We start from the raw sequence: 13,106 nt of genomic DNA on the forward strand, positions 1-13,106 counted from the left end.
CCAAAGTGGAAGTTAAACCTGATTCCTCTGTGTAAAGGTCTATGATATGTCTCATTAGCTATTACTAAACTGTGTCCCATGTACCCAAGTGGCCATACACTTACTATTTATGTATTTATTGGTCTTTTTTGAGACAAGGTCTTGTTGTGTACCCTTGCCTATCCTGGAACTTGATAAACAGCCCAGGCTGTTTTCAAACTTAGGGTGATCCTCCTGCCTCAGTTTCCTAGGTTCTGGGATTATAAGCATGCACTATATCCACCTGCCTATACCACTTTTCAAAAAAAATTATTTAAAAAAATGTATGTGTGTGTGTGCAAGTGTACATGCACAGGTGAGTGCAGTGCCCACAAAGACCAGAAGACAGTGTTGGATCCCCTGGAGCTGGAGCTACAGGCAGCTGTGAGCTATCCCATGTGAGTGCTGGGAACTGAACTCAGATCCTCTGAGAGAGCTGCAAGTGCTCTTACCACTGAGCCTTTGCAGACCGCAAGACCACTTTGTAGTGTTCCTTTCTTTCTTCCTGCAATATCTATAGTTCTCTCTTTACAGAACAAAATAAGCCTTCTTAGAAATTGGAGGTGACCTCACATTATTTGCATGTGCAAATACAGATTCTGCTATGTGAGTGTGCTATGAAAACTGTCATTTGCCTATACAATCCTAGGACTATAAAATGGAGCTGGGAAGATTTTCGTGTTTAAAACAGGCCCACTAAATTTGGTGGACAACGGTTAATAGTTCAAAAAGACCCTCCAAGCATTGGGCCCAACTCCGAGGTCCTTGGAACTGGTGGTTTCAGATGTGTGCTGTGCCTTCCTTCATGCACGAAGAGTCTGTCTCCAAAGCCGAGCTCATGTCCACCACTGTGATCAGCTCTGCCCTCATCCACTGTTTTCTCCTGTTGGCATCTAGGTGGGCTCAGTGTAAACTCAGTCACCAGAGGGGACAGGGGAGGCAGATGACAGCAAGTTAATACTGTTGTTATCTTGAGGTTAGAAGAGAATTTCCCAAGGAGTGGGTGGCATACCACAACTTTACATTCAGGATAAGAAGCAAAACTCAAACAGCATACTTTTTCTTTTCTAACTCTTGAGTCATTTAATAATGTTCTGTGGAAAAGCTGGGTCTGCTGCCAGGATGCCTTTAGCAGTCTGCTTTACCAGCCAATTTCTTCCTAAGAAAAACCTGGAGGAAACTGAATTCTAAGCTCTACAGAAATGAGCAAGAACATTTAATTAGCCACATTAATGATCATTTTTCTGTTAAGAAAAGTGATTCTGGTTTCCACATGTGATGGAATATGAAAGCATTTTTGAAAGGCACATTTAAATAGGAATAGTCCCAATTTTAGTATAAAAAATCAAACAATAGCATATTCAAGTAAAGTGGTGAAGGTGTATGCCAACAACTGACGTTTGGGAAACACTAGGTAAGAATTTCAGAACCCTGGTCCACACTTGGAAGGAATCAATCTGAGATGTTTATAGCTTTGGGGACTTAAATGCATGAAGTTCAGGCCTCAGCATCTTCAAATTCTCTCTCAGTGATCATAGCCACCCAAGACTTGGGATTCCCTGGCTCAGAGTTGTTAGGCACTGGATCCTAGGCATTAGGTGAAGAGCAGGGTCCTTTTTCCTCCTAGCATGAGGAGATACAGACCTTATGCCTAAAGAACTTTCTAAAGGTGAGTCCTATCCTGGGGCTGTCCAGGCGTTTCTTCTTGCTCTTAGCCTGAGTCTCCAACATCTTCTGGCCAGCATGTCCATCGCAGACATTGTCTGCCTTGGTTGCCTTCTGACAACAGCAGGCACAGCTTAGAAATTTGCTTTTAAACAAACCCACTTACTTTTCTGTTTCAAAGTATATTCAGACACTATGACAATTAATTACTAGTCTGTCACTTACATCTCCCAACCACAAAGCACCATGGGAATACTTTTAAAAGTTCTCAAAAATGAGGCACTAGACAGTATATTCACAGTTTCAGGCATACATTGGCTTTTAACAGGGTCACTCATGCAAATGACCTGAATCAACACATCTCAGAACCCCATCCCCAATCCAACCAAAATAGCTCTCCTCATCCCTATTTGCTTAAGACAGTGACAGGCCATTTAAACTGTGACTTAAAACATCAAATGAAACATAACCAAATCCTAAGAGATAACACTAGTCTTGACTAACAGCTTTAAATATGTAACTGCCGCTGTCACCTGGGAAAGGAAACCAATAAACCACCCATTGACAAGAGATGTTTGTGTCTTGATTTTGTTTTCTTGGCTGAATGTTACCACCACATGACTCCTATCCTCAAACCAATTTCCTTTGACCCTTCATGGAAATAATATCACCCACAACATTTGAGTGACTTCTACACGAGCAGGTTTCCCAGGCAAAGGAAGTTTCTAGTGTGAACCAATTCACTGAGCCAAAATGGGAGGAGATAGGAATCAAAATAACTCAGCTATAATCACTACAAACTGTTGACTCAAGTTACAAATGCTGTGAGGTTTTTTCATGGAGTATGTAGTGCATTAGCAATCACCCAGAGGGCTGGAGAGATGGCTCAACAGTAAGAGCACTGGCCACTCTTCTAGAGGACCCAGGTTCAGTTCCCAGCACCCACTAGGCAGCAGATGACCTCCTATAACTCCTGTTCCAGGGGATCAGATGGCCTCTTCTGACCTCCATGAGTACTGCGTGCATGTGGTACTGCCTGCATGTGGTGCATTTAAATACATGTTGACAAAACACCCATATACATAAAATAAATATATAAAAATAAAGGCTATATATATATATATATATATATATATATATATATATATATATTAAACTCAGGTTCAAGTGTGACAGAGATGGAGTCTTTTTGGAAGCACTTTGGGAACTTCAGAAGAAAAAGATGCCCCAAAGACAAATATAGAACAAGAGAGGCCATTTCCTGGGCATCCCAGACAGTGTGTATTCATAATCCCTCATCTAAAATACTGGTTCCCAGTAGGGACTTATCAGCCTGCTGGATGGGACAATGAGATTTTATCAACAAGGTATGCCCAGTGGGGAACCATAACTGTCTGCATTGTGGATGGGTCTTGGTACATGGACCAGCTAAATAGAAACAGTGAATCCGGCCACTTGGGAAGCAACCCAACACCACCCACATCCTCTACTGTTGACAGCCTAGTGTGCTGAGTATGGGGCTCCAAGAATTGAAAAACACAGAAACAAACATCTTGACCCAACCATTCACTGAATTTGACCTTAGTTGCCTTGCAGCAAATGAGTATTGTTCAGGAATCTGTTTTTCAATGGGAGAAGAAAAGTCTAGAGGAATTGATCAGTCCACTGTGTGATTATGGAATAGGGTTGATGACATTCAAACAGGGCTCCACAGTTTGCAAGGCATTGTAGCCCCTTCCCTCAACTCTGGGCCAGCTTTATAGATGTGGAGACTTTAAGTTAGGATCATATGGCCACCAAATCAATGACCTGGAGCTCAAACACAAGCTCTCTGGGACGAGATAAAGGGTACCCCTCCCTACCTCTGCTACAACTTAATTCCTTCAAACCTAAACAGCAGATGAATGGGCTGGCTAAGGCATCTATTAATTCCCCATCCCCACCAAAGCACTTCCAGTGGACACTTATCTCTCTCCAGCTTAAACTGTTTCATAGTCTCCATGAAATTTAAACCATGTGTTCCATTACAGGCCATCAGTCCAATCACATGGAAGGAAAAGCATCCATAAGAAAGAAGGTGGTTATTTCAGGCCAAGTCTGAAGGGATGGTCTACACTTCTAGCCTGTAAACCTCCAGGCTTATCAGCGCCCACACTCTACCTAGTCTTTCACTGGGCAGGTGTACCATGGCAACTATTTTAGTTCAACACTGCTTTGCAGTGGAGAGCTACTTTTCAAATTACATGAAAATGGAAAACACATTAACACCCCCAGAGCTACAGCTTCTGCCTCTCACTTCAGAGAGTCTTAAACAACAACAACAACAACAACAACAACAACAACAACAAACCAAACAAACAGAAAACCTGAATTCTCTCATTTTCTTTTCTGAGCCCATTGAAAAAAGATGATGGTGATGTAGTTATTAGTAATTTGTATCAATGGTATATTTGGCAACTGGGCATTGTGACATTTTTTAGCCAGAGCAAGTATATTACCTGTCAAGTGTCCTACTAAAATGTTTATTAAAGTACCATTAACCAGGCCAGGGGATTATAGCTAAGTGGGTAGAGGGTTTGTCAACCAGGCAAGAGACCCTGGATCTAATGCCAAGCACTGCATAATCCAACCAAACAAAACCACAATCTTAACCTAAACCAAATACTTTAAGGACAATCTAATAGCACTATTAAATTTCTAAATAGGTTCATATATTGCATATGTGACATATAATATTCATGATATGTATTATCATCCAAGACACATACACAAATCGAACCCGATTCTTTGCATAAACCCAGACATATATGTACTTCAGGATACTTACCGTGTCTTCTGGATCCTTTTTTGTTTCAGCTTTGCTAGGGGAAACCTGAAAAGCGAGAAAAATGCAAGGGTTAAACATCAGCTCTAGAGGGCGGCTTGTGTTTCAGAAAGACCGTCTTCAGGGCATTCTAGTTCATCACACCAAAAACTGAGACATACAAAGCACCAAAGAGACACAAGAGCACCTCTAGGTAATAAACAGTTTACAAAATCAATATTTTATTCTGAAATGTACTAGATCTTACACATCCACCAAGAGTTGGATCACATTAAAAAAAAACCACCTCCATTAGGTGTCCCCTCAATTCTATGTCACTAGTCAAAACAATATCTGTGGCACATCTTGTTGTTGTTGTTGGTTTTTTGTTTTTTTTTTTTTTTCATTTTACCTGTTGAAGTTAGACTGATATTGGTGTACAGCCCAAACACACTTGGGACCAGGTACTAATGGATTCCATCACACCACAGCTCAAAACCCACAGCCCCCCCCCCCCCAGTACTGTTATTATGCCTTCTGGCTTTAAAGCTTTGTCACCAAAGGACATAGGAACACAGTTTCTTTAGAAGGAACATTTACATGGCCTTGATGATAATACTGATACCATGACATTCAAGTATCCTTGATTCTTAGAATTAGACGCTGGGACAATGACATTAAGGAAGAAAAACAGAGAACACTACTTACGAGGGTCTTGAAGAAGCTCATGATGGAGTTACTACTCTCTGTGGTATCTACCTCCTGGGGGTCCTCCTTCTTGGTCCCCAGCACCTCTGGATCCCCAGGGACAGAATAACTCAGAGTGTCAACTTCTTGTCCTCGCCCCTCACTGTTGACTATGTCCTGGGAACAGAATAGAGTTTTCACAGTTGCAGCCCCTTGGATGTGGACTCTCAGAATCTCCCTCATATTCCACACCCCTCTCTTCCTTATCCCCTAATTCCAGCCATAGCTCTTCTGCCCACGGCCAGGCAGGACAATCGGGAGTTTATGAGAGTCCTCTCTCTTCCCTTCCCCCTCTCGCTAACACATTCATCGCACTTGGTAGGAGGGATATTGTTTGGGGCCAGAGGGTAACAAACTGAGCAGTGCACATTACATCTTAAACAAAACCCCCTTTCTCTAATCTGCAAGGAGGGTGTCAGAGAAGCCAAGGTTCTCCATCCTTATGGTCTCTCGGTCTGATAATCTGTATGTTAGGCTAGAGTGGCCCTGTGGGATTTCCCACAATCCCCAGAGCCAAATCATATCAACAACAATAACAACAACGAGTCATTTTCCAATAACTACTCTGCTTTGGGGTCTGGGAGTTTGCTGGTACCTGGGATGGGACTTGGGAACTGATTTCTTTCCTTGTTCCGTTTTCACCCTGACCCCGAGACAGGACACTGTTATTACTCCACTCCATGACAGACACAACTCTTGTCCTGTTTCCTTGAGTCCTGGCAGCCCCACTCACTCCACAGACCTATGCGTCACGTCTTACCAGCCTCCTGGGCCTCTGCTGGCTTTGGAGTCAGGCCCAAACTCTGACATGTCAGTGTCATTCTTGGTGTGGCTCTCTCTGATTCCTCTCCGTTCTTTCTGACTTGATTTCTTTGAGTTTCTCAAACATACCACACTACAAATGCTGTCCTATTCCGCGGTGGCTCTAGAATCTTTTGCCCCTCTGGGTGCCAGCAGGTAATTTTCGTTCACCCTCCACATCTTCTTTTAGGGTGTTTTAAAAATTAGGTATGTGTGTATGTGTGTGTGTGTGTGTGTGTGTGTGTGTGTGTGTGTGTGTGTGAGTGCAGACGCCCATGGAAGTCAGAGGAGGGTGTCAGATCATCTGGAGCTGGAGTTACAGGTGGCTGTGAACTTCCTGATATGGACTGCTAGCAACCTAACTGGGGTCTGCTCCAAGAGCAGTATGAGCTGTTAAGGTCTTAGCCATCTCTCCAGCCCTCACCCTCCCAGTCTTAAGTGTTGCCTTTTCCAAGGGCCCATCCCTAAAACTCCAGCTCAAGCTCTCCTCCCACATTTCTGCCCTTTCTACCTTTAATGACCCAATATCTTCATTAACTTCCTCCATCTCAGCCCTTGTCCGTACAGTCCCACAGACCAGCATCTCCACAATGACAGAGGCTGTATTTTTTTTTTTTTTTTTTGCCCCATACTGTTTCTTATATATCAAGGGAAGTGTCTTAGTTAGGGTTTCTATGGCTGTGAAGAGACACCATGACCACAGCAACTCTAACAAAGGAAAACACTTGGTTGTGGAGCCTGGCTTACAGTTCAGAGGTTCAGTCCATTATCATCATGGTGGGACATGGTAGCATGCAGGTAGATAGGGTGCTGGAGACGTAGCTGAGAGTTCTACATCTTGTGCAGGCAACAGGAAGTGGTCTGAGACACTAGGTGGTATCTTGAACATATATGAGACCTTAAAGCCCACCTCCACAGTGACATACTTCCTCCAACAAGACCACACCTATTATAAGGCTACACCTCCTAATAGTGCCATGTTCTGTATGCATGTAATATACATAAACTCACACAACATCATATATACACATATAAATAAATAAATCTTTTCTGAAAACTTTATATAAGTGAGATGAGGATATCTGTCTTAACTTGCTTTTCTTGCATAAGTAGAGGACAGAGCTGGCTCCCCATCACCAAGCAGCTAGACCCTGCCATTTGGTGTACCTCCCATAATATTTATTCTGTTTTTCCAATGTACTTATTTATCATCCAGTATCCTTAGTTATGGGTAATTATCATGTTTGTGGTTTTATATTTTGTATATTATAAGCAACTCACAGTTTTACTTCTGAGTGTGTGTGGGGTGCGGTTTTAGGCGTGAGTGTGTTTGTGCATGTGCCTTGGTGTGCATGTGGAGGTCAGAGGACAACTCTCAGGAGTTGGTCCTCACATCCCACCTTGCCTTTGAGGCAGAGCCTTTCTTGTTACTGTGGCTGCATACATGAGGCTAGCTGGCCCAGGAATCCTGAGCACTTCTCTTACTTCTTATAGAATGTGAGATTATAAAATTCAGCTTTTACATGGAGCTGTCGTTAGGCTCCCATGGAAAGCACTGCCAGCCTCTGAGCCGTCTCCTCAGCCCACACTTGTATTTTTAAGCCCTCACATGTTGCTCCATTTCCCTTGGCAAATTGTCAGAGTGAGATTTATAGGTCAAGAGTTAAGCAAATTTTATAAACTGATATTCCTGCCAGACAGTGGAGGTTACACTAGGCTCCTTGCAGTTCTGATGATGCAGGCAGCTCTGTGTATCTGCCTAGTATGTCGGTAAAGCAGGCAATGCCTCTAACGTGCCCAGGATGGGCAGGGGAAGAGGGTGTGGACAGGGACCGACAGCCGGAAGCATCATACGCAGCAGCAGGATAGGATTAGTCAGTCTGACACCACACTTTCCTGGCCTAGGCATCATCTTCCTTCGTCACCATTCCTTACACACACACACACACACACACACACACACACACACACACACACACACCGTGTATAGCCTTTTCCTTCATCCTAAGGACTGGAGGTCATTGTGAACACCCCAGCTGTTCTCCCCTCCCCCACTGCTGTTGATACCGGATGGAAGGACAAGAGGGATGGAAGGAGCCCTTCTGCTCACACTGCCCAGGGTGCAAGCTTCCAGGAGCCCACAGGAGACTCTGTGTTTCTACCTATTTTGATCACTTCCTCTAATAGTGGAGGGGAAATACAATAACCTTGCTCCTAGAGCAGACTTTGGCCCTCTTATTTTGGTAGTTCCTGGAAACCCAGGACAAACTGATGTGGTCTGAATGTCTTAAACCAGAAAAGCATTTTAGTTAGAAGAATGGAGTGATTTCTGATTGTTATGAGCTATTATAACTCAGAAAAAAATACTAGTCATAATACATCATTATTCATTATAGAAATAATATGATGGTTTTTAAAATTGTTTTTAAAAAGATCTGTTTATGTGTATGAGTGTTCCACCTCCATGTATACATGTTTACTACATGCCTGATGTCCAGGGAAGTCAGAAGAGCATTTCAGATCCCCTGTGGCTGGAGTTGTAAACAGCTGTGAGCAATCATGTGGGAGATGGGAACTGAACCCTTATTTTCTGGAAAAAAACAAGTGCTCTTAAACACTGAGCTGTTTCTCCAGCCCCTCAAGGTTAGTTTTAATTGCCAACTGGACATAATCTAGAGTCACATGGGAAGGAAGTGTCAAATGAGAATTGTCTAGATTAGCTTGGCCTGTGGTCACATCTGTGTGGGTTATCTTGTTAGTGGAAGGCCTACCCACTGTGGGTGGCACCAGTCCCTAGGCATGGAATCCTTGATTGTTTTAAAGGGGAGAGTGCAAGCTGGGCACTAGTGTGCATGGGTGTTTAATTAATGCTAATTTACTTCACTACTTCTTTCCCTTAACCATGGCTATAATAGACCAGATACTTTGAGTTGCTGCTGACTTCACATCTCTACAGTGATGGGCTGTAACCTGGCTTTGTGAGCAAAACAAACCCTTTCTCCTTTAAGTTGCTTTGTTCAGGGTGTTTTATCACACCAACAGGAAATAAAACCAAGACAACACATGTTGTCAAACATTCTGGGTTTACAATATACAAACCACTGTATACAAACAAATACATTGCTGTTTAGTCTCTCTGATAATCTTCTGCAACAGATGTTACAATTTGTAATTGTTCAGACAATGACACGGGAGATGAGGTCACTGGCCCAAAGTCACACAGATGTCAAGACTCAACCATCTTTGACCTTACGGACATAATGATCACCACTATCAACTTAGCTCAACTGATGTTGTATGAGCAGTAAAATTCAACATCATGTAAACAAAACCCAGGCTGAGTAACCAATAGCTTCACAAAGCATGTCCATAAACATAAACTCAATTCTGAAACCCTCCAACAACCTCCTGTAGCTTAACTACTTTATTCTGTAGACAGTCTCCCAGTTATCAGGACTTTCACAAACCCAACACCTCAGTCTCACAGAAATGGTCAAAACCATTTTACAGGGGAGGAAACTGAGGCCCAAGAGGCCTCTTCATGATTGAGGCCACACAGGGACCAAGTGTTATCAATAGCACTGTTTTGTGTCTCCTTGTGCTGACACAAAACACCCCTCTTGCGTTCTGTTCTCAGTTCTCTTCTGTCCTTTTGTGTTTTGATATTTTTCCCTTAAGTTTCTCGATTGCAGCCTTAGCAGTCTTTTTGAAATTCCTGGAACATGTCAGGCAGGTCCCCGTCCCAGGTTGTTGCACATGAGCCAGGGATATTTCATCTTCCTTCCTTCAAGTCTTCACCAACTGTTACATTTTCAGGTAACTCTTTCCCTACCACCCTGCTTTCAACTGCCACAACTCATCCAGCACACCCTGTTCCAATTGCCTTATTTTTCTAGGGCATTTCCCTCTAACACCAGGCCTCCCTCCTCCTACCGGGGACTTGGAGTCATGATTTCTGAGATCGTTTTGATTTTCATGAGGGTCCAACTGACATCTGGTAGGCAGACACCGGGAATACTGCCAAGCATACCCTGCGATACACAGGACAGAGAAATTTCTAGCCTAGGCATCAAGCAAGAGCAAGGAGAAGGAGAAATCCCTCATTGTATTAAAAGTATCACCCACTCACTTCTTTGTGTCTCTTTTCCCCCTAGAATGGGAGGCTTTGTTCTTTTTCTCCAGTGTCCATCACTTACACCTGGACTTGTGCCCATCGCAGATGCTCAAAAAGAATGGATGAATGAACAAATTTGATCCAAGTAAGACCGGCATCATTCATTGTATTAACGAGTGTGCTGGCTAGTTTCCAAAATCACAGCCTATACCTTACGCTTCACTAAAAATTAAAGGAGCTCACTTTAGTATCTTTTCCTGTAGCTGTGATAAAAACACTCTAACTAGAGCAACTTAAGGGAGACAGACAGGGCTTCTTTCAGCAGACAGTTCCTGGTCACAGTCTACCATGGCAGGACAGTCAAGGTACTAGGAGTCTGAAGCAGCTGCTTCCATTAGATATGAAGTCAGAAGAAGAAAGTAATGAATGCGTACACACTGGGGCTCGCCTGGCTCACCTGCCTAGGGGATGGTGTCACCCACACTGGGCAGGTCTTCCCACCTCACCTAACATAATGAAGGCAATTCCAAACAGGCATGCCCAGAGGCTTATCTCCCAAGGGGTTCTGACTTTGGTTACGTTAACAACACTGCCTTAGCTAGGGGTTCTATTGCTGTGCAGAGACACATGACCAAGTCAACTCTTACAAAAGAAAGCATTTCACTGGGGCTTGCTTACCATTTCTGAGGTCAGTCCATTATCATCATGGTGGGAAGCATGACAGCATGCAGATAAACCAGTGCTGGAGAAGTAGCTGAGAGTTCTATATCCTGATCCATAGGCAGCAGGAGAGAGGCTGACTGGGCCTAGCCTGGGCTTTTGAAACCTCAAAGCCCACCTGTAGCCAGCATTTTTGGGGGGCCACTAACTGGCTCCCAAATCATGACATGGAGACTTATCAATTACGAATGCTCGGCCTTAGCTTAGGATTGTCCCACTAGCTCTTATAACTCAAATTAACCTGTTTCTCTTCATCTACATTTTGCCTTGGGACTTTTTCTCTCTCCTTCCTTCCTTCCTTCCTTCCTTCCTTCCTTCCTTCCTTCCTTCCATCCTACTTCCACTGCTTCCTTTGGGTCTGTCTGTCTGTCTGGCCCCAGGCATCTCGCTCTTTTTCTCCCTGGTTCTCTCTCTCTTCTCTCTTCTCCAGCCTAGATTACTTCTCCACCTACTTACTCTCTCTGCCCACAACCCTGCTTATCTTCTACTGCCTAGTTATTGGCCATTCAGTTTTTTATTAGTCCAATCAGGTGCCTTAGGCAAAGTAAAACAAATGTAACACATTTTTACATAGTTAAACAAATGCAGCATAAACAAATGTAACACATCTTTACATAGTTAAAGTAATATTCCATAGCACCTGCCCCCATGACACACTTCCTCCAACAAGGTCACATCTCCTAATCTTTATAATCCTTTCAAACAGTTCCATTCCCTGTTTCAAATACATGCATATATGGGGAGCATTCTTATTCAAACTGCCACAAACACTATCACAATTTTGTCCTATGAAATACCTAGAATATGTGAGGAACTCAATGTACTTAAGAGCTCTGGCTGCTTTTCCAGAAGACCTGGATTTAATTCCCAGCACCCACATGATGGGTCGCAACCATCTTTAACTCCAGTTCCAGGTGATTTGATATCCTCTTCTGGTCTGTAAAGCAAAACACTCATACACGTAGAATAAAAATATGAATCAAACAAACAGAGATGCTTCAGCAGGTAAAAGCATCTGCTGCTAAGCCCAAAGACTTAAATTCAATCCCTGAGATCCACATGGTAGGAGAGAAACGATCCCACAAGTTGTCCTCTGACCTCCACATACATGTGTAAGCACACACATGCACATAAGTGAGTGTAATTTTAAAATATTATCTTTTATTTATTCTTTGACAATTTCATACATCCAGACAATGTAGTTGGAATAGATCCAGCCCAAGGCCCTCGCTCACCCAGACCCCCCAGTACTTGTCCCTTCCATCTTCACGCCCTCTCTTTCTTTTTGTAATCCGTGTAGTGCCTGCTGGGATGTTCACTGATCGAGTCGGCTTGATGTCCTGAGGGTCTGCTGCAGGCAACCACAGCTTCAGTAAGTTTGTGAGGGTGGCAGTTATGCCATGTCCAGAACACAGCATTCCACAGCTCCCCTCCCATCCCCAGCTCTTACATTCTCTGTTCCCCTTCTTCGGTGTCCTCCGTGGCCTGGGGTGGTAGGGATATTAATGACGCATCAGGGTTAAGACTGTCACTCTCAGCTCCTTGGTCAGTTGTGAATCTCTGCTTCTCTGACCAAGCTTGAGCGTGGTGCCAGCTATACTCCTGATCATTTCTTCTAGAGAAACAAATCCTTCGTCCACAAACCCCCATATGTTTATGTCCATCATCTCTTTATTAACAACCACTCCAAACTGGGAGAAGATTCAATGATTAAACAATTTTTAAAAATAGTTAAACAAGCTGATAGATCCACAGCATGGAGTATTCCTCAGCAATGGAACAGGAAGGAAAAGGCAGTATCTATTGACACAGGCAATGGTCTGGATCAATCCATAGTAAAGTCCATTGAGGGAAAATGTTTGTCAAAAAAATACTCAAAGCATGTGACTCTGCTTATATAACAGCCTTGAGATGGGAATCAACAAAAATGGAGGACACATTAATTAGTGATTGCTAGGAGTGAGGAATGGAGGGACCTGAGGCCCAGGCCAGCAATCCCAACCCAACAGAGGCAAGAGGTTTGCAATTTGAAGTCAACCTGAGCTACATAATAGCTCCAGTCTAGCCTGTTGTCTTGGGAGTTGAAGGAAGAGGTGGTATGGATGTAGATTTGTGGAGATGGAAATATCCTCTGTGTCTACATCAATGCCAACACCTGACTGTGACACTCCACTGTCAACTTATAAGATGCCACTGTGGCTGGTACTAGGTTAGAGAATTTCCCTGTATAATCCTTCC

General features: G+C 43.4%; 1 protein-coding gene across 1 annotated transcript in view; it reads right to left on the bottom strand.

Annotated features, from left to right (window-relative positions):
• The window catches only part of Bcas1 (brain enriched myelin associated protein 1), a 67,404-nt gene that overhangs the window by 41,492 nt on the left and 12,806 nt on the right, over positions 1-13,106 (bottom strand). Inside the window, exons 4-6 of the mRNA XM_036184332.1 lie at positions 5,195-5,350; positions 4,511-4,555; positions 1,663-1,797 (exon numbers count right to left, since the gene is read on the bottom strand). Coding sequence (XP_036040225.1) covers positions 1,663-1,797; positions 4,511-4,555; positions 5,195-5,350 — 336 coding nt within the window. The remainder of the gene's footprint in view (positions 1-1,662; positions 1,798-4,510; positions 4,556-5,194; positions 5,351-13,106) is intronic.

This window comes from Onychomys torridus, chromosome 4 (genome assembly GCF_903995425.1).
Source record: "Onychomys torridus chromosome 4, mOncTor1.1, whole genome shotgun sequence".
Classification (NCBI taxonomy): domain Eukaryota; kingdom Metazoa; phylum Chordata; class Mammalia; order Rodentia; family Cricetidae; genus Onychomys; species Onychomys torridus.